The sequence below is a fragment of the Pongo pygmaeus genome, chromosome 1, assembly GCF_028885625.2.
Source record: "Pongo pygmaeus isolate AG05252 chromosome 1, NHGRI_mPonPyg2-v2.0_pri, whole genome shotgun sequence".
In the NCBI taxonomy this organism is placed as follows: Eukaryota; Metazoa; Chordata; class Mammalia; order Primates; family Hominidae; genus Pongo; species Pongo pygmaeus.
In genome coordinates, this window is record NC_072373.2 from 80217636 (window position 1) to 80240228 (window position 22593).

The 22593-nt window shown below is 36.7% G+C and overlaps 2 protein-coding genes across 12 annotated transcripts in view; one reads left to right on the forward strand and one right to left on the reverse strand.

Annotated features, from left to right (window-relative positions):
• Positions 1-3289, forward strand: part of SCYL3 (SCY1 like pseudokinase 3) — a 43989-nt gene extending 40700 nt beyond the window's left edge. For 5 of the 8 annotated variants that reach the window (XM_063649010.1, XM_054495392.2, XM_054495401.2 and 2 more), the window contains 3 exons: positions 381-542; positions 1375-2069; positions 2604-3289. In XM_063649010.1, the coding sequence (XP_063505080.1) occupies positions 381-542; positions 1375-2069; positions 2604-2663 (917 nt within the window). In that variant the 3' untranslated portion in view covers positions 2664-3289. The remainder of the gene's footprint in view (positions 1-380; positions 543-1374; positions 2070-2603) is intronic. The other 3 variants (XM_054495414.2, XM_063649012.1, XM_063649014.1) reach the window with 1 other exon arrangement.
• FIRRM (FIGNL1 interacting regulator of recombination and mitosis) overlaps positions 3290-22593 on the reverse strand; it is a 57365-nt gene continuing 38061 nt past the window's right edge. For all 4 annotated transcript variants that reach the window (XM_054495364.2, XM_063648999.1, XM_063648996.1 and 1 more), the window contains 8 exons: positions 19229-19414; positions 13789-13911; positions 12559-12654; positions 8541-8654; positions 6738-6842; positions 6005-6085; positions 4440-4559; positions 3290-3588 (listed from right to left, as the gene is read on the reverse strand). In XM_054495364.2, the coding sequence (XP_054351339.1) occupies positions 3391-3588; positions 4440-4559; positions 6005-6085; positions 6738-6842; positions 8541-8654; positions 12559-12654; positions 13789-13911; positions 19229-19414 (1023 nt within the window). In that variant the 3' untranslated portion in view covers positions 3290-3390. The remainder of the gene's footprint in view (positions 3589-4439; positions 4560-6004; positions 6086-6737; positions 6843-8540; positions 8655-12558; positions 12655-13788; positions 13912-19228; positions 19415-22593) is intronic.

The window sequence follows — 22593 nt, forward strand, 5'->3', positions numbered from 1 at the left end:
GCTTATGCTCTTCAACTTTTATTCTTAAAAGGAAAGTAAGTAGAATCAGTTGGTTTTAAATCTCCACCAACATGTTTTGAAGGGCTATAACTTTTTAACTAGGTGTCCAAAAGGTTGTATCTATGTAATGCTTGGATCCTCTCTATTCATCACCACCACATGGAGTGGACACAGCCTGTTCTTAAACACCTCTAGGGACAGGCAGTCCATTCCATAATGGGTGTATGTCTTCAAATGTTTGAAGATGTTCTCTCCTCCATTTTATCCTTTATCTGTGTAAAAATATAACCATTTCACTTAACTATGCCCACCAACCATGTGATAGATCAAGAAGCAATTTACTGTCCCTTTCATGTTTTGGAGTTTTTATTTACCTTCAGATTCTCCTATGCGTGTCGTCTGCAGCCATCACAGTCAGATCTTGCCAATCTTGGAGAACCCCTTCTCTAGCATATTCCCTAAATGTTTCTTTTCTGGCAGCATGCCCATCAACAGCAAGAAGCACATACAGCAAGATTACTACAATACTCTTTTACAGACAGGTAGAAATATTAAATTTATATAGCTTTTCCATTGCTTGGATGAATGTTTTCCTGAGACTAATAAGCTTATGGGTGTTTTGGGAGTTTTGAGACTGATTTATTTGTAATTATGTAGTCAGCTTTGGTCTCATCTTGTTTCTCCAGGCTATTGGACATATACTTACCTCTTCTTTATAATTGGTGAGAAGAGCAGGTTGACATTACTTGAATTCTTTTTTGCACTGATACTTTACTTTGAGACTTTTGATGCCTTAGTGCAGCATCTTCCAAACTGTACCAAGAATGATAGTTTTGAAAGATGTTAATGGGCGTGTTGTGAAAAAGAGTTCTGTGGCTAAATAAGTTTGGGGAAATGAGAGCAAAGTCATTAACACATTGCACAGGATCTCTCAGTGCCTTAACTACTACACTTAGGGAAATCTGCTTAAAGTGAGGTTAATAAGTTGGGTTAGGCAAACTTATTTGAGCCTGCAATACTTTTTCAGGCATATGTAATTAACATCCCAAGGATAACACTGCCTGGCTTAGAGCATTTCTATATTTATGTCAATATACTGTATGTTTGGATATTTAATAAGGATTGAATGTGCTAGTTATTACTTACATGCTTCCACTGAGTTAGTAATATAAGTATTATGTAATTATTTGGATAACATGTGACATCGTTGATCTTGAGTAATGTTCTGCCGGGATCTCTTTTGTTTAGTATGCATGGATATTTCCAAGTAATTAGATCTATACTACTACACTTCCTTAATGCTATCCTTCCCCTAAGTGTAGTTCTTACCTTTAACCAGTATTTTATGAGAATAATTAATTCTTTTCCCTACAGGCGATCCATTTTCTCAGCCTATTAAATTTCCCATAAATGGACTCTCAGATGTAAAAAATACTTCAGAGGACAGTGAAAACTTCCCATCAAGTTCTAAAAAGTCTGAGGAGTGGCCTGACTGGAGTGAACCTGAGGAGCCTGAAAATCAAACTGTCAACATACAGATTTGGCCTAGAGAACCTTGTGATGCTGTCAAGTCCCAGTGCACTACCTTGGATGTGGAGGAGTCATCTTGGGATGACTGCGAGCCCAGCAGCTTAGATACTAAAGTAAACCCAGGAGGTGGAATCACTGCTACAAAACCTGTTACCTCAGGGGAGCAGAAGCCTATTCCTGCTTTGCTTCCACTTACTGAAGAGTCTATGCCTTGGAAATCAAGCTTACCCCAAAAGACTAGCCTTGTACAAAGGGGGGATGACCCAGACCAAATCAAGCTGCCAAAAGTGTCATCACAAGGCAGGCCCCTTAAGGTTCCATCAGAACTTGGTTTAGGAGAGGAATTCACCATTCAAGTAAAAAAGAAGCCAGTAAAAGATCCTGAGATGGATTGGTTTGCTGATATGATCCCAGAAATTAAGCCTTCTGCTGCTTTTCTTATATTACCTGAACTGAGGACAGAAATGGTCCCTAAAAAGGATGATGTCTCCCCAGTGATGCAGTTTTCCTCAAAATTTGCTGCAGCAGAAATTACTGAGGTGAGTACTTTTTATGGAGTAAACTGTGCTACTAGCTTTAGGATTTCCCTCATAGGTCCTAGTTGCAGTATCCCATTTATAACAAGCAACATGCTATTTTCCCAATCGAGTCAAGCACAAAATTAACAAAATCAGTTTCTGTCATTGGTATCTTTCCTTCCCCCAGAAAAATGTAGCAGTGCTTAGTTTGTTTAATGAGCTATTGTAACCTTTTTATTTGAAAAAAAAAAAAAGGGATTAAAATAAGGATTTGGTGTCATCCACACTGATTTTTACTGGATTTTATGGTTTTTGAAAAGCTATTTTCCAGTGCCATGGTTTTGTAATCCTACTTTTCAACTTTCTGTTAGAGCTCTAAGTTATTTTACTTAGAACAAGGTAGTGTTTCTGGCATCAAAAGACAGATAAATTTTAAATTCCTGCTTTTTTAAATTTGCATATGATTTTTGCATCAAATTTGCGTATGATTTTTGCATATGATTTGTGCATATGATTTGTTTCAGTGGGTTCTTGGTGTGCTTTATTTTGTTGCAGGGAGAGGCTGAAGGCTGGGAAGAAGAAGGGGAGCTGAACTGGGAAGATAATAACTGGTGACAATAGATGTGAGTTAAACTTTAGGAAAAAGGATTCCCTTTTTTTAAAAAAAATCAATACCTCAAAAGCAGGCTTTGGGACAAGAAAACCCCAAAGTGGCCTGCTTTTTCCCATCCCAGGAGCTCATTATCCGGTCTGTGCCAACTGAAATATGAGACTGACTGCGAGTGCTGGCTAAAAGCCCTGGGTGGTGAGGCTCACAGTACTGGTTTCCAGGAGGAAGAGCCTTTGTGCATTTGACTGAGGCCAGTTTCTATGAAGAGCAAGTAGCTGAGGAGAGGTCGAATTTACTACTTTTTCCAGGACAATTCTGGAAGTAAAGAAAATGTAACAATTCAAGCTGGTTAGCTTAATTTTGTGCCATTCTTTTAACATAAGAGTAAGCTCTATTATGAAATACAACTTAAAAAAATTTTAGCTATAAATTATATAAATGATTTTAAATTGCTGAGGTTTCCTTAGGCAGCTTATTTATTTGTTTACAGTTAGACTATCTGAGTAAATGGTTCTTTGTGGACCTGGGCAGTTCCTGACTGTTCCACATGTAGTACATTGTACCAAAGTTCTTAAGAATATTCCCCACAATCCTGTTCTCTAAATGTCAAATAAAGATTATTTTCACTAGATTCAACTTTACAAAATTTGTTTTATATCTGTTAGAAAATGTACAGACATAAGTATTTTCAGTTGACAAAGCATCAAACCCAGTTTTGCCTAGTGATAAGTTTCACCCTAGAGTATGTATATAACGTTTTAGCTTATCCATCCTTTCTTGGAGTGCCTCCATTTCCATTAAAAGCCAGGCTGGAGCAGGACCCTTTTGGAGTAGTGACTCAGTTGCTTCCAAGGCCCCTGCTATTGTATGCAGTGCTGCCCTGTACTCTTCTTCCCAGGGGAACTCTTGACGAGCTCTTTTTGCATAAGGCTGGAAAAAAACATAAGTAATATCATAATATCCATTCTAAATATAAAGAACCTTCCTTTTGGACTGGAGTAAAGCTTACATGCAAATTTTATTCTAGTCATTGGATCACAAGGGTAGGAGGATGCACCCCAAAACCCCTTCACAGTCATCTAGAAAAATATGTAAAGGCATTTTGGTTTTTCATAGCAATTCAGAGTGCTACTACCAGTGTCTTAGTTTGTATGTGGTATACAACAAGTATCCTGTCCCAAAGGGCTCCCAATGAGAAGTGCTGCATAGTCCAAGCTTACATGTCTTATAAACAAGTTCATAAATGTATTTTCTTTTTATGAGAGTTTGACTAAAACTTATCAGAACGTTGTTCTTCATGAATTACTACTATACTATACTAATTACTAATAGTGCTGAAAACAATATTTTGAATGTCCTTATTGGTGTCAAATTCTGCCTTTTAATAGGTAGATGTGATCTTTAGATACTGCCAAAATTTATTAGGAGACTCATTTGATTAATAAGGCAAGGAATCAAACTAAACATTTAGGAGTAAGTTTCTTTCATTTTCTTCTGTGGTTCAGTAAAGACTGCATTTATAGCATCCCTGGTACAATATGTAACTTCCCTTAAAGGTTACTACCAATAATTCAAACATACTGAAAGAATATTATTTGATATGGTGTAGTCCTACTTCTGAATTTTAAAAGCAACTACCATAAAACAGAATTTTACATGTCTAGATCTATTTGATCTGAAATTCAGCATGAGGCTGGAAACCACACTGGTTTGTTTCATCAGTAAGTAAAAAGGGCAGAATTTGCCTTGAAAGTTTGGCCCCTGTTGAAATCAGCCCATACCTGTAAAGATGACCTCTTTGCTTCTTCTACAGTCACATTAGCAAAGGGTTCCCAGAAAATACCTTTTTCCTGTTTCACACGTTCCACTTTGGCAGCTTCAGTTTCATCTACAAACCCAGTCTGCCAGGGACCATGAAAAACCAAGCAAATAGCAACATGTTAGCACTCTACTAGATATGAAATGGCCATGTAATTTGTTTAAGTGCTGAGTGATCAACCATACTAAGCAAATTCTGGAAGTCACATGGACTGATCTATAAATACTCTTAGTATAATCTGGATTAAATCACTTTACTGTGTTCTTCCTTACAAAAAAGTTATAGAGTTGTCTTTCTTTGCAGGAAAAAATGATAGTCTGCTAACCTTTACTGTATAAGCTAAGAAACTAGCAACAGCAGTGTATACACATGTACTTAAAATCCAGCTTAGATGTAATATAAGTAGGCCAAGTGTGGTGGCTCATGCCTGTAATCCCAGGACTTTGGTGGGAGGAATGCTTGAGCCCAGGAGTTTGAGGTTACAGCGAGCTATGATCACACCACCACACTCCAATCTGGGCGACAGAGCGAGACTCTGTCTAAAAAATAAAGTTCAGTGAGTCAAGTGGGCCCATTGCACCTAAAAAAAAAAAAATATGTAATATATGTAAAATATATAACATGTGCATCATTACATGTAATATGTAAAATAATTCAGTTTCTCCTGGTAGTCTAAATTTGTGGTTTAACAGTTCTACTAGTATTTCAATTAACTATTATTTCCTCACACTAAGTTCCAAAGTATGCATAGACATAGGAACCCTGTGATTCAAAATTTTGGTTTTAATTGTAAAAACAGGTCTTGGCTGCAAAGAGAAAAAAATGCCAAAAAAAAAATGACCCTGAGCTTACCCTGGCTTGGGAGGCTGCCAAAAAAAAAAAAAAAAAAAGCCATGCCTAAGTTATACCCAAAATATGGTAGTAAACATCCTCTCAGGCCTACCTAATTATGTGATCAAGTGTATTTAATTATGATTATTAATAGCTTAGGGATCCTCATTAGTCATCTGACTGCCTGGATAATCAGTGCTATTACACCCCAAACTATAGGCAGAGGAACTACAAGTGTCCTTTTTTGACACAGTCTCACTCTGTTGCTCAGGCTGGAGTGCAGTGGCACGATTTTAGCTTACTGCAATCTCTGCCTCCCCAGTTCAAGCAATTCTTCTGCCTCAGCCTCCCGAGTAGCTGGGATTGCAGGCGCGTACCACCATGCCCGGCTAATTTTTGTATTTTTAGTAGAGACAGGGTTTCACCATGTTGGCCAGGCTGGTCTTGAACTCCTGACCTCGTGATCCACCCGCCTTGGCCTCCCAAAGTGCTGGGATTACAGGCATGAGCCACCGCGCCTGGCCCCAAGTGTTTTACTTCTGTGACCTCAATTGCTTAGTAAAAGTCTGTCAGCACTGTGCTGAGCACTGTGAAAAGTTTAAGAAGATACTCAGGTTGGTTATAGTTACATAATTTCAGAAAAAAAAAAAAAAAAATAGGACAAAGAATAAAACATGAGCCACGTAAAGAAAGTACCTTCTCCAGAAAGGATACAACTTTGTTCTTAGTTTCTTCAGAACGGAGACACTGTGGAACTATCTCTTCATGATTTGTTCCCTATTAAAAAATTGATGAACAAGACCAATTTTAACATTTCAACAACTTGCAAAGACAAATAGATGAGTTTTATGAGCTACCTTAACCAAAAATTCATTTTAAATAAGAGTCCCAGAGGATCCTCAAAGGTGATAAACAGGATTCCTTCAGGGTTCCTAAGGATAATACAAAATTAACTTCTGTACAAGTGTTGTAAGCTTTAATTACTTCTGGTGGGTCATACTAATGCTTCTGGACTCCCTTATGATCATAGGCATGACTATACAGCAAATGCAGTAAGAGTAAAGGAGCAACCCATCTTACAGGTTTAGGTTCATCAGCCTAACCCTTATGACTGATAGCACAAAAAGAAATGTATTATCATTTGACCCAAAAATACTATCTGCTGGAAGACTGTCTGTGTCTGTGTCAGTAGGCCTGCTGTGTATACCTGTTCTAGTCCTTGTTTATTCAGAGGACCTTAGGAAATTCACTTCATTTATCTAAGCCTCATTTTGAGAAGCTATAAAAGAGATAACGAGTAATGTACCCTTCAGACAATTTTCCGATTGCAATACAGAAGCAGTTCAATAAATGTTTTGGGATTGTTCTGGAATATTTGAAATATTAAAATGGTTTGAAAGTCATTGTGATAAATCAGTTTTATAATTACCTCAGCAAACTGAGTAAACGCCTCCAAGGTATGTTGTTCTAGCAGCCAACTCCTGTCAGCTAGCAGTAAGGCAAAAATACAGGACAGGTTGGGCAGAATTCTGTCCTAAAAGAACCAAGCCTTATTATAATAGAGAAAAGAAACCATAATAGATAATCATAAAATAGCCATACATTCAGTAAGCCCAGTGTTGTCAAGTTTCCATAATCCTGTCCCAGGGGACACACACTAAAACATTAGGTAATGTCACTTTTACTCAAATCCTTCCAGTAGCTCCCTATTTCCCTCGTAGTGAAAGCCAAAGTCCTCAAATGGCCTGCAAAGTCCTGCTACCTCTGTGTTAGCTATACTTGCTTCCCTGAATACGAAGCATGCTCCCATCTCCAATGCTTTGCATTTCAGGTTTTTACTTGCATGTCACCTTGGTGAGGACTTCACTAACTATATATCCCATTTCAAATTGGACCCCCACATTCATATGCCCTATCTTCCTTCCCTGCTTTATTTTTCTCCATAGCACTCACCACCATTTAATATACTGCACATATCACCATGTTGTTCTTGTTTATTGCCTCTAAACAGGCTAACAGTGGGGATTTATTAGTTTGGTTCATTACTGCATTGCCAATGATTAAAACAGCACTGGATACGGCAAAAACTTATAATCTTTCCCGAATGGATAAATCAGTCAATCTCATTTCATAGCTTTAAATGCCTCCTGTGTTCTGATGAATCTCAAAAATTTCTTCAGGTCTTGACCTCACTCCTGGGAATACAGAAGGCACTGTGATTTCTGCTTATAAAACATGTTTCATAATTTCTAGGCCTGTGCATAGTCCGTAGTGGTTCACAAATGAAGCAGCATTTTGGAATAGGTTTATTTCATGGTAAAAAGAAGACAGCTCAGATGCCAAGTGTCTTTGGATATTTTTGTCAAGAGAGTTGAAAAGAAGCTGTCAACATTCTATGCTTATCTCATGAAATATAACCTTAACATGATGGAGACAGATGGGATACTGTTAACTTACGAACAAATAAAAGAGCCCCTTAGAAATTAAATTTTTGGTTTCAAAGAGTTTAATCCACATGTTCTGAGATACTGTCTATCATGTGTTTGCTTTAATTATGTAAGAAAGTTCTCATTAGTGAACTCTTTATAGTCTCTCCCTTGGAGATTGAAGTGTCAATTACTAGAATTACTAAATTTTGACTATAGTAATAAGGAAGGCGTAACTCCCAATTTATGAAGATCTCTTTGCTGTAAGTTCTTTAAATTATGTACTGGCCTGGTAATATACATTTACTGAGGTTTTAAAATTCAGTAGATGTGTATTGCCAGGCCAGTGCAGTATAATTTTATAAATAATCCATTTGTCAGCTATACATACTTTACAACACTTTTAAAAATATCGTCTTTAAAAACAGGTTCTCTTTCATGGATAAAAAACGAAGAGAATAATTTTAATAAATTACCAAATTTCCTAATTACGTGCTGTTCCCTATAAGACAAATACACAGGAACTGTGTATTAGAACCCAACTGGAATAAGAACCTAATATGGTAGACTACAGCCAACTAATAAATTATTTGTGTATCAACATATATTTTTCTAAAAGAAAAGAACTTAAAATGAGTTGTATTATAAGTTATAAATAGATTTTATAATCTGTCTGGAACATAGTTCTTTTTTTCCAACTTTGTCAGTAATTGCAAAATTTCAGAAAAAGCCTAAAAATCCCTTAATCACTAACTCTTATAGAGATTTTGTTTTAATAATACAAGAACAGAGTTAAGCAATATTACCTGGATAGCTTCAGGTATAAAAAGTTTTCCTAAAGAAGATACAAAATCCAACATTGCCAAACGGACATAGTCAGGAGGCTCTAATTTAAGTAGTGAGGTCTGCAAAGTTACTACCTACAGAGGTGAAGACCAAAGAACAGTTATAAATAATACCAGTATTTTGTACAGACACAATAACTGCCTAAGGTTTGGATGGAAATGTGGGCAGGGGAAACAAAACCAAACCCAGAAAAAAACAAACACACCACAGCCCCTGAACTTCACTGGTAGAATTTAAATAAGACAATCCTATGAACAAGTTAACTGTTAAAGCATTATTCTTACCACACCCTCCTGCCTCCAGCCACGTAAAAAATAAAAGTATACATGTTCCTGAAAAACTTTATATACCAAAACTTTAAAAAATATTTTGTACAAACAGTATTTTATCGTGCTTTGATTTATTGCACTTTGAAGATACTGCATTTTTTTTTTCTTTTACAAATATAAGGTGTGTGGCAACTCTGTACTGAACAAGTCTACCTGTACCATTTCTGCAACAGCATGTACTCGCTTCATGGCTGTCGCAGATTGGTAATTCCTGCAATATTTCAACTTGTTCATTAGGATTTTATTATGGTGATTTGTGATCTTTGATGTTACTACTGTAATTGTTTTGGAGCACCACAAACTGTGCCCCTATAAGATGGCAAATATAATAAACTGTGTGTTGTGACTGTTCTACCAACAGATAGGTCACCAGTCTCTCCCCCTCTCCTTGGGCTTCCCTATTCCGAGACACAATATTAAAATTAACCCTAAAATGGCCTCTTAAGTGTTCGAGTGAAAAGAATAATCTCATCTCTCACTTTAAGTCAAAAGCTAAAGATAATTCAGCCTGGTGCTGTCAAAAGTCAAGAGGTGAAAAGCTAGGCCTCTTGCAAGTTAGCCAAGTCGTGAATGCAAAGGAAAAGAAAGTTCTTGAAGGTAATGAAAAATGCTATTCCAATGAACACGGAAAGTCTTATTGTTGATGTGGAAAGTTTTAGTGGTCTGAATAGATCAAACCAGCCACAATATTCCTTCAAGCCAAAGCCAAATCCAAAGCCAGGCCCTAACTCTCTCCAATTCTGTGAAAGCTGAGAGCTGAAAAAGCTGCAGAAGAAATGTTTGATGCTAACGAGGTTGACCCATGAAGTTTAAGAAGCAGTCTCCGTAACACAAAAGCACAAGGTGAAGCAACAAGTGCTGATGAAAAAGCTGCAGTCAATTATCCAGAAGATCTGGCTAAGATCACTGATGGAAGTGGTTGCATTAAACAATATATTTTTAATGTAGAGGAAACACCATTCTATTGGAAGAAGATGCTACCTAGGATTTTCATAGCTAGAGAGGTGAAGTCAATGCCTGGCTTCAAAGCTCAAAAGACAAACTCTCTTCTTGGGGGCTAATGCAGCTGGTGAAGTTGAAGCCAATGTTCACTCACTATTAAAAAAATCCTAAGGCCCTTAAGAATTCTGCTAAATCTACTCTGCATGTACTCTATCAATGGAACAACAAAGCCAGGATGATAGCATACCTGTTTATATCACTGTTTACTGAATATTTTTTGGTCCACTATTGAGAGGCCTACTGCTCAGAAAAAAAGATTTCTTTCAAAATATACTGCTCATTGACAATGCACCTGCTCAACCAGGAGCTCTGAAGGAGATGTATAAGGAGATGAATATTGTTTTCATGTTTGTTAATACAACAATCATTCTGCAGCCCATGAATCAAGGAATAATTGTGACTTTCAAGTCTTATTGTTTAAGAAATACGTTTTATAAGGCTATAGCTGCCATGGATAGTGATTCCTCTGATGAACCTGGACAAAGTAAACTGAAAACCTGGGAAGGAGTCATCATTTCAGATGCCATGAAGACCATTCAGGATTCATTTGGAGGAGGTCAAAATATCAACATTAACAGGAGTTAGAAGTTGATTCCATCCCTCATGGATGACTTTGGGGGGTTCAAGCCTACAGTGGAGGAAGTAACTGCAGATTTGGTAGAAATAGCTAGCAAACTAGAAGTAGATCCTGAAGATGTGACTGAATTGCTGCAATCTCATGATCAAACTTGAATGGAAGAGGAGTTGCTTCTCATGAATGAGCAAAGAAAGTGGTTTCTTGACACATAACTAGTCCTGGTATAGAAGATGCTGTGAACATTGTTGAAATGAAAACAAAGAATTTAGAGTATTACATAAACTGAGTTGTTAAAGCAGTAGCAAGATTTGAGAAGATTGACTCTAATTCTGAAAGAAGTTTTACTGTGGGTAAACTACCATCAAACAGCATCACATGCTACAGAGAAATCTTTGATGAAGGGAAGAGTCAATTGATGTGGCAGACTTCATTGTCGTATTTTAAGAAATTGCCACAGACACCCTAACCTTCAGCAACCACCATCCTGATGGGTTAGCAGCCATCCACACTGAAGCAAGACCCTCCACCACCAAAAAGATTATGTTTTGCTGAAGGCTTATATGATCATTAGCGTTTTTAGCAATAAAGTGTTTTTAATTATGTACATTTTTTACACATAATGCTATTATACACTTAACCTACAGTATAGTGTAAACATAACTTCTGTGTGCACTAGGAAGCCAAAAAATTCATGTGACTCACTCACTTTATTGTGGTGGTCTGGAACACAACCTGTAATCTCTCTGTGGTATGCCTGTATTTAAAATTCTATTGAGAGAAGTTCATTATTTAGCAACGACTGGTAAGCTTTTTCTCTAACAGGCCAAATAGTAAGTATTTTAGGCTTTGTGGGCAACATGTTCCATATTATTTTTTATTTTGCAAACCTTTAAAATTCATGCCTAGCTCTTGGGCTGAAAACAGGAGGGCAAAATTTAGACAGGAGGCCATAATTTGCAAACCCCCAATTTAAAAGAATCAAGGTGAAATCTTTTATAAAAGAAGCAATACCTTTTGAACAATCTACTTATTTAGAAATTTTAGAACTTTATTTGGGTTTTTTAAAGGTAGGCACATGATATAAAAATTATTGTATTTTTTCTAAAAGAATATGAGAGCTTTCAGAATCAGAATCAAATTGTTGCATTCAATGAGTTAATTGCTGTATTCTGACTATAACTTAGTAAAATCCATGTTATACATATGGTATAGGGTTATTGCTAACTTCTTCATATACACACACCATTAAAAACAGCTACTAAAATCAAAGCTGTTACTAGTTTCATTCCTTTCTGTTCCACCACATACTGTGACAGGAATCATCTCTTCGATCATCTTCATAAATAAGAAGGGTAGTTTCTCCTCTTAACAGTTATTGTTTCTTTCTTACCTGACCCTGAGCTTAAGCTAACTCTTAATATGGGGCATCAATTCTGTCTAGTATGGACTCATTCCAAAGCCTCTAAATCACTTCAGTTTAGCTGAAGGGCTTTCCCATTTTCTCTGTCATCTTAGAACCTCCAAAAGAAAGGCACAGCTGAGGCACCACGAGAAGGGTTCCCTATACAGTGACCCAGGCTCTGCCTGTCCTAGCCATGTAAGCTGGAGGCCAAAGAGGAAATTCAGTAGTGCTCTTCTTTCAAAATAATTTTATTTTTTCAAAGAAACAATGGGTGCTATATTTTAATCCACACTGGTTAGATTCCACATTCCCACAGCTGCTGAAATGCCTTTGAAACTGCTATGAATGCAGGGTTCAACACATGAACTATGACTCCTAACCTCAGGGATTTGTGGGGGGTAGTTAACAGTAATAACAAAAAGTACTGACTGCTCAGTATAGGGTGACAGAGAAGAACAGATAAAGGCTGAATTAACAGCGCCATATATTAACAATACTGTAAGGAAGAAAGAGAAATGAGATATCCTTGATGAAGACAAGTCATCTTGTCACATCTTGACACAACAGGAGGAGGTTTAAAAGAACTATTTCTAGAAAGTTATTTTACATGATAGCAGTTTTAGCAACCTCCTTAGCAAACAAAGTATCAATCTGGTCATTATTCTTACCTGAAGTATCAGTTTAGGATCTAGAGTTTGAATGAAAAATCCCAACAGTGGAAGTAAAAGGCTGAATGTCTGTTGAACATAAGGTTGATCTGCTACCTAAGAAACACAAAGTAATTTTGAAGAAAAATTTTCAATCACATAAGAATAATAATAGCAAGCTTTTATTGAGCATTTATTATATATCAGGTAATATGTTAAGTATTTTATATTTATTACCTCATTTATGCCTTACAAAACAGCCCTATGAGGTAGATATTATTACCTTCACTTTACTGATAAGAAAACAGGGTCAAAGAGGTTAAACAATTTGTTCAAGATCACATGGCTAGGATAAAAAGCAGAGCTGTGACTGAAATCCAAATTTAAGTTTAAAAGGGATCTAATTACTTGTCTGTCACTGAAAGGCTTGTATGTTCCTTAGTAATCTTAAAATTTCATTTCTCTTCTTCATAATTTTGGTTTACATTATAATATTGTAAGCTATATCTCCAGCACAGATATCCTGAATGAATACTGAATGATTTGTGAACATCAGGGAAAGTATTTGTTGAAGTCAAAACACTGCAGTAGGGCAATCCGACCATAAAAAACAATAATAAAACATTATCTGTAAAATCATTTCTATCATTTCCCAAAAGTATGGCTGTTGCCTTTAGCTTCCACTAGCTGCCAGAGGCCAATGTTAATTTCTACTTAGTCAAAGAAAACAAACAGGCTATATTTTTAAACTAAGAAACACGTGTATAACCATGTATGGGATGTGTATCATTAGTTTTAGATCATCACTTGGCTTTTTGGCTTTGCTCGGAAAGAGAAATACAAATTAGCCACATCCATTCACTAGCCCTTTCCACCTTTAAGTCAGCTCACTCTCCATTGCCCAAAAGATTTATTAAAGGTCCTAGAATCACAGAAATAGGATACATTAACCCAAGACAGAACAAACAATAGGGGAAGAGATGGGGGGGGAAAAAGGGTATAACCAGTTAGGAAAGTAAGTAGGTGGACTGCCATCACATTACGTATTCTAATTTTACTAATATAATGCTATCACACTCTGAAAAAGAAAGCTGCGTGAGAGAGTACAGATACTTTAAGTTCTTATAAAGGTCTACCAAGCACCCAAAAGAATCTGATACATTTTACTCTACACTGGAAAATTTCAGTACAATCTTCTTTTTTTGATATTTTCTATTTTTTGATAAGGAAAGGATCAGTTGCTTTCCTTACCTGTTTAATGTTTAAAAAAGCCCAAAGCTGACTCACAACTTCCATAATTGCAGTTTGTTTTCCTGTATCCAAAGCTTCACCAGCAGAATTACATATTGCAAGCAAAGCAGACAGTACTGTGTTCTAAAGGACAGAAACAGGAAAGGACTTGAGTTTAAACACCAGTCTAAAGCACCACCAAGAGCCCACTTACCTAGAGGTTATAAAAGTTACTTTTAACTCTTTATAAAAGTCCATGTAGAATAATATTTCTAAGAGCCAAAGCCATCTTTTCAGCTATTTAATTAACACAAGTATATATTAAAAATAATTTTCCTTGTACACAGAAACATTTGCTTTATTTTTCTAAATAAACTTCTTTTTTTTTTTTTTTTTGAGATGGCATCTCGCTCTGTCACCAGGCTGGAGTGCAGTGGTACAATCTCGGCTCACTGCAACCTCCAACTCCCAGGTTCGAGCGATTCTCCTGCCTCAACCTCCCGAGAAGCTGGGACTATAGGCATGTACCACCACACCCAGCTAATTTTTGTATTTTAATTAGAGACTCGGTTTTCACCATGTTGGCCAGGATGTTCTCGATCTCTTGACCTTGTGATCTGCCCGCCTTGGCCTCCCAAAGTGCTAGGATTACAGGCGTGAGCCACCGCACCCAGCCATAAACTTCCTTTTAGGGTGAAACGTTGGTAACCCAAAGTTACCAAATGGAAGCAGAAATGTACTTTAATAAATAGGTTTGATACAAGTGGTCAGTATAATCAAGCTAATTTATAAATATACATCAACAAAAAGTTATTTTTTCACATTACGCACCCAGCAATCTTTATAGGTTACTAGATTTTTATTTTTCCTGTTGTTTTAAAATTTTAAATGCCTCAACAACACTGCATTTAATAAGCAAAGATAGTACTTAAAAAATACTAGTATTTGAAACTAAAGGCAATCTTTTCTGGATTAACTTTTACCATGTGTGAAAATACTCAATTCTCTCTCTGACTGGCCAGGAATGAGGTTGTTTGAGGTGTGGTGGGGGTACAGGGAAGGTCTTATGAGAATGTAATAAACAGTAATAATGAATGCCTTTAATCTATTATACTTAGACAACCACACTTAATTTTATGCAATTACCATACAACTTCTTAAGATTTACCTATTTCCTTTTACAAATAAACATGTTCTAGATGCAGAAATCCTCAAAACGATACTAGCAAACCAAATTCAATAGCACATCAAAAATTAATTCAACATGATCAAGTATACTCCATTCCTGGGATGCAAGGTTGGTTCAACATATGCAAATCAATAAGTGTGATTCACCACATAAGCAGAATTAAAGACAAAAACCATATTGATCATCTCAATAGATATGGAAAAAGCTTTTGATAAAATCCAACATCCCTTTATAATAAAGGCCGTCAAGACACTAGGCATCGAAAGAACATACATCGAAATAATAAGAGCCATCTATGACAAACTCACAGCCAACATCGTACTGAACAGGCAAAAACTGGAGGCATTCCTCTTCAGAAATGGAACAAGACAAGGATGCCCACTCTCACCACTCCTATTCAACATAGTATTGAAAGTTCAAGCCAGAGCAATAAGGCAAGAGAAAAAAATAAAAACAGCACACAAATAGGAAAAGAAGTCAAACTATGTTTCTGGATACAAAATCAATGTACAAAAATCAGTACCATTTCTATGCACCAATAACATTCAAGTTGAGTGGCAAATCAGGAACACAAGGCCGAGTGCAGTGGCTCACGCCTGTAATCCCAGCACTTTGGGAGGCCGAGGCGGGCGGATCATGAGGTCAGGAGATCAAGGCCATCCTGGCTAACACAGTGAGACCCCGTCTCTACTAAAAATACAAAAAATTAGCCGGGCATGTTGGTGGGCACCTGTAGTCCCAGCTACTCGGGAGGCTGAGGCAGGAGAATGGCAGGAACCCAGGAGGCGGAGCTCACAGTGAGCCGCGATCGCACCACTGCACTCCAGCCTGAGCGACGGTGTGAGACTCCGTCTCAACAAAAAAAAAAAAAAAGAAAAGAAAAGAACACAATCCTGTTTACAGTAGACACACGCACACCCCTAGGAATACATTTAACCAAGGAGGTGAAAGATCTCTACAAAGAGAATTATAAAACATTGCTAAAAGAAATCATAGATGACACAAACAAATGGAAAAACATTCCATGCTCATAGATTGGAAGAGTCAATATCATTAAAATGGCCATACTGCCCAAAGCAATCTACAGATTCAATGCTTTTCCTACCAAACTATTGACACCATTTTTCACAGAATTAGAAGAAACTATTCTAAAATTCATATGGAATCAAAAAAGAGCCTGAATAGCCAAAGTAATCCTAAGCAAAATGAAGAAGGCCAGAGGCATCACGTGACTTGACTTGAAACTATACTATAAGACTACACTAACCAAAACATCATGATACTACTACAAAAACAGAAATGGATCAATGAAACACAATAGAGAACCTACAAATAAAGCCACATACCTACAGCCACGTGATCACTGAAAAAGTCAACAAAAACAAGCAATAGGGAAAGGACTCCTATTCAATAAATGGTGCTGGGATAGCTAGCTAGCCTACATGCAGAAGAATGAAACTGGATAGCCACCTTTCAGCATATACAAAAATTAACTCAAGATGGATTAAAGATTTAAATATAAGACCTCAAACTATAAGAATCCTAGAAAAAACCTAGGAAACACCATTCTAGACATCAGCCTTGAGAAAGACACCAATAGCAATTGTAATAAAAACAAAAATTGACAAGTGGGACCTAGTTAAAGAGCTTCTGCCCAGCAAAAGAAACTAACAACAAAGTAAACAGACAACCCATAAAATGGGAGAAAATACTTGCAAACTATGCATGTGACAAAGGTCTAATATCCAGAATTTATAAGGAACTTAAACACCTGAACAAGTAAAAAACGACCCTATTAGAAAATGGGCAAAAGACATGACAGACACTTCTCAAAGCAAAACACACAAGAGGCCAACCAACATATAAAAAAACTATCAGAGAAATGCAAATCAAAATCACAATGAGATACTATCTCACACCAGTCACAATGGCCGTTATTAAAAAGTCAAACAACAGATGCTGGTGAGGCTGCAGAGAAAGTAAATGCTTATATACTGTTGGTAGGAATGTATATTATTTCAGCCACTGTGGAAAGCAGTTTGGAGATTTCTCAAAGAACTCAGAACTACCATTCTACCCAGCAATCTCATTACTGGGTACATATCCAAAAGAAAACAAATAGTTCTACCAAAAATACACATGTACTCACATGTTCATTGCAGCACTACTCACAACAGCAGACATGGAATCAACCTAGATGTCCATCAACAGATTAAAGAAAATGTGGTACATATATACCATGGAATAGTATACAGTCATAAAAAAAGAATGAAATCATGTCCTTTGCAGCAACAGAGAGCAGCTACACACCATTATCCTAAGCAAATTAACAAAGGAACGGAAAACCAAATACCACATGCTCTCACTTATAAGTGAGAGCTAAACACTGGGCACTCATGGACATAAAGATGGCAACAATAAACACGGGACTACTAGTGGGGGGAGGGAGGAGAGATGGTAAGGGTTGATAAACGGTTGGGTACTATGCTGAGTAGCTGGGTGATGAAATCATTCATATCCCAAACCTCAGCATCACGCAATAAAACCAGGTAACAAACCTGCACAAGTATCCCCTAAATCTGAAATAAAGGTTGAGTCTGGGTGTGGTGGCTCACTCCTGTAATCCCAGCACTTTGGGAGACCGAGGTGGACAGATCACCTGAGGTCAGGAGTTCGAGACCAGCCTGGTCAACATGGTGAAACCCCATCTCTACTAAAAATATAAAAATGAGCCAGGCATGGTGGCGGGTGCCTATAATCCCAGCTACTCTGGAGGCTGAGGCAGGATAATCGCTTAAGCCCAGGAGGCAGAGGTTGCGGTGAGCCAAAATCATGCCACTGCACTCTAGCCTGGGCAATAGAGCACGAGACTCCATCTCAAAAAATAAAATAAAAAACAAAAGTTGAAAAAAATTCAAAATAAAAGACATATGTTGAACAACCTGCTGGACTAAAAAGCTGTGGTCATACTTCAAAAAGTTTACTTATAGTGCTTTTCTTTACCTAATATAAAACAAAACATCTTTTGTCCTTACTATAGAAATTGGTACACATTAAATGCAAAACTTGGACACATTTAACCCATTATTAACTAGGTATTTAATACTTTTTCTAAAATAAAGTCACATAAAAACATTTCCTTTGGATAAGCCTGGGCACGGTGACTCACACTTGTAATCCCAGCACTTTGGGAGGCCAAGGCGGGTGGATCACCTGACATCAGGAGTTCGTGACCTGCCTGGCCAACATGGTGAAAGTCCATCTCTACTAAAAATAAGAAAAATTAGCTGGGCATGGTGGTGGGAGCCTGTAATCCCTGCTACTCAGGAGGCTGAGGCAGGAGAATTGCCTGAATCCGTGAGGTGGGGGTTGCAGTGAGCCAAGATGACACCATTGCACTCCAGCCAGGGCAATGAGAACGAAACCTCATCCCCCCCAAAAAATTATAATAATTATGATCAAGTGTCATTACATATAACGGTATCAGAACAATTGTACTCAGCATGGAAACATATGCCCTCAGAAAAACCTGAACTCCTAATTTAGAACTGCAAATAGACCTCTGTCCCTTTGAATGCCCTATCCTTATCCTTGCTTTTCTCTACTTAACATAAATTGGCATTTCTTATTTTACTGTCCACTGCTAAGCTCAAATGTGAGTCTTGAGAGTAGAAATTTTTGGTTCCCCATGTACCCCCAATGCCTAGAACAAAGTGGCACATAAAAGTACTCCAAATATATTTGTTGAATGAATGAATGAGCATATGAACACTAAACTGGAAATTTCAACTACATGTACTATATCCAGCCAACTTTTAAAAATCTCGCATTTCCTGCTTCTTCTAGTAGATGAGTCTCTTTTTATTATTCCATTATTTTATGAGGGAACATTCTATGTAAAAGGTACATAAAAGTTCAGAGTAAGTTAGCATAAAAAGGGGGTTGTATTTTGTCGAATGGAAGAATTACATCTGCCTAATCCAGAGATGCATCAGCAAAAATACACAAGTGAAGTGTTCCACAGTGTGTTTGATCATGTCTCAATATATCTTAAGCGACACAGGAAACAACCCCCAATATAATACATCAATTAAAATAACAGTAAGTTTCTCACAGATTCTTTTACAATGTAGAAATCTGAAAATCTTACTAGGTTCTAACAGAAACAGAGAACAGAGTGTGCATCTTATTAACAACCTAACCCCAGTACCTAAAACAATGCTCAATAAACAGCTGCTGAATGAATAAAATAAATCAAAATTATTATCTTACCAGAGATTCTAGTTCTCCCAAAGTACGACTGCTGCTCAGCCATTTCCTGCATTCTGCAGTGCCTACTGTGGTGACCTCATGGACAGTTTGTTCCCTAAGCTCAGCAGGTAACGCCTGGAAGGAAATATGCTGCCACAGAGGCAGATTTTCTGCTTCTTTTGGGGAAAATTTCTGGATAAACTCCAGCTGAAATAAATTGTTAAAGGAAGAAGAGTAACACGAGACAAGTCAGAGGAATGGATACACAAAAGCTAAGTATTAGTTTCCACATTTAATATTTCAAGAAAGCTTTATAATGGTACGGTAATATCTACGTTCCAGACCAAGGTAACATAAATGAACATGCTTTATTATTATTGTTGTTGATGCTGCATTGGTTTCCAAAACAAAAACACAGCTTAAGTGGAGCACAATATAAATGCACCAAGACATTAAATAATGTATTTCATTATTAGTAATGTCAGATATCTTATCATGCTCCTACTTACCAATAAGTCTTATTTTCCTATATACTCCTCACCTTGTACAGTTAAGTCAAAAGTAATATTCCAAACATACAAACTGGATTGATTTAGTCAACCTTCATAGCTTACTATTGTCTCACTTGATTATAGCAGAGAACTTAAAGAAGCAAAGATTCAGCTTTCAAATGAGTTAGCTGATTCTGTCCTACTTTAGACAACATACTAAATCAGTTTCACAAAGGCAAGCCACAAATCAAAAAGAGTGTGGTTGGCAAATCCATTCCACCAGTGAAATAACCAAAGTGCTTACTTTGTTAAAATGCAGATGTTAGAGACTAGATAAAAATGGAAAACAAAAGTTCTAAGAAACAGTTTAAATGTTGAATCAGTTTTTGGTGGAAAAATGGTAAAAACCAATGGTGCATTTAATGATTAAAATAAGTATAATCCAACTAGGAAGTATATTAGTGTATTTTCTAAGAAGTAGAATAATTCAATTTAAAATATTCAAAATCTACTTGATGAAAACTTTTCCCACACCAAAAACTAAAAACCCACCAAAAAAAAAATTAAATCTGACAGAGAAACTTTTCTGTCATATGCTATATTTGTATTTCAATTTTATTTCTTTTGTGGAAAATATTTACCAGTCAATGCAAGCTAGAAATCATGTGGCTATCTGCTGTGACAGGCTACAGCCAGAAAAACAGATCCCTTGATGAGCGAGTGTCTACTATAAAAAGCAGCTTTATTCATAAAACCAAACTACATCAGGAAAGCCAAGAGAACTGTGCCAACTGGTAAACATCAGTTCAAATATCACCTTTCTTTATAATAAAGTCCAATAAGTGAGTGAACTACTTGCCTTTCCAAAATAGAAACTAAAAAAATAATGTCCTGGACAACATAAAAGGGTAGGTATTGCCAGAATTTGTTACAGAAAGATTCTATTCTGAGGTTGAAAACCCTGGTTTCAACACAATTCTAAAGAATTAAAACTGCTGACAAAATAGTTCATAAAAAACTAAAGTATAAGGGGACAATACACAGAGAATTATGACTTCTTAAAATTGGAAAGAGGAAAAAATACACTTGTGGGTTTAAAATGCAAATGCAGTAATTTTTACTTTACATTGAAAAGGTAGTACAATTATCAGTACTTATGTACAGTAATATGCCTTAGATAAGGCATATTAAATACTTTTCCCTCAAGTAGGTAACCTTCTTGTATTTTTGCTTTTCTTGATACAATGGAATCTACTAATAGTTACATACCAAAAGAAATAATGTGATATTCAATAATTACTCCTATCAGAACAGTAAATGCATTCTAACATCTTTCTATTAGCATTTTCTTCCAAATTAGCATCATAAACACCTTTGTTTTTTGAAGTATATTATCACCATACTGGGATTAACTATTTTCATTTATGTTAAGTTGACATCACTCGTAAAAAAATTTGGGTTCTTATTTTACTATTTAAAAAGACACCATCTTGTATGCAAATAGCTGAATAATTATTTCAAGTTTCATTGCTTGCTTCTCCTTTTTTCTCTAATATGCTTTCTTACCTTTGCTTCTCTAGTCCCACCACTTTCCGCATTCATCCTGTAACATGTACCTCAAATGCCATCAACTCCAACTCCTATGCCTACCTGTTCCCATACTGCACCTCTTCAGAAATGACTGTCTCAGCTACAAACACCCAACAACATTTGATTTGTGCCTCAGTTTTGGCATTCATCACAAACCACTCTTTAATATGAGTATCTTTATAAATTTATAATTTCTACTGGATTTTATATTCCTTAAGATATCATGAGATAGTGCAGTGGTTTCCAAGCTGTTTTTTTACAATAAGACAGTCTTGCTATGTTGTCCAGGCTGGACTTGAACTTTGGGCTAAATAAAACCATCCTCCAATCCTCCTGCCTCAGCATCCCAGATCAGCTGTTAGGTGTGAATTTGTGGAAGTTATTTAATTTCCTCGAGCTACTGTTTCTTCATTTGTGAAATGGACACAATAGTATCTATCCCACAAGGCTGCTGTAAGGACTAACTGAATTAAGTGCCTGGCCTGGTACAGTCTCAAAAATATTACTTCCCTTCCTCCTTCCTTTAAGAGAAAGGATAATGTCTTAAGGGGTAAAAAAAAGAGCCAAGCAGGAGAGGAGACCTAACATTTGTTAAACGGTCTTTTCATGCCATATGTATATCTTATCAAGTTTCTTAACTGCCATATGAGTATTAGTATCTATCTCAATTTTATAATTAACTCTCCTAAGGACTCTCAAAATAGGTATTCAGATTCAGGTTTTCTTAAATTTTATCACAATAACTTGTACATAAAGAAAATCTGCATTTGATAACTAAAGATACAAATTAAAAGTAACCCCTCATTTACCTAAAATTTACATATCTGGTAGTCTCAATTATTTGGAAAAATTTAGAAAACTGAGAATAAGAGATCTCTAGGCATAGACTATAATTTATCTAATTTAGAACACTGCTTCTAGACCTCATAGCTAATTCATTCTGAGTTATATTATTTTAAAAGTTAAAATTTCATAACCACCTTGGGAAAATAATTTTATTCCTGTTGTATAAATAAGAAAATTGAGGTTAAAAGGACAGTGACAGCTGAGCTCAATAGCTCACACCTCTAATCCCAGCACTTTGGGACGCCGAGGCAGGAGGATCGTTTGAGTTCAAGTTTGAGACCAGCCTGGGCAACATAACCAGACCCTGTCTCTATTAAAAAAAAAAAAAAGGAAAGTGACTTTCTTAAAGTCTTATGACATGTGACCCTTTCCCTCCCAGTCCCACTTCTTCTAAGAGATCTGGAGTAGAAAATTCTTTTGGAAGCAAGCAAGCTCCCCATGCTCTTAGAGGGCAAATAG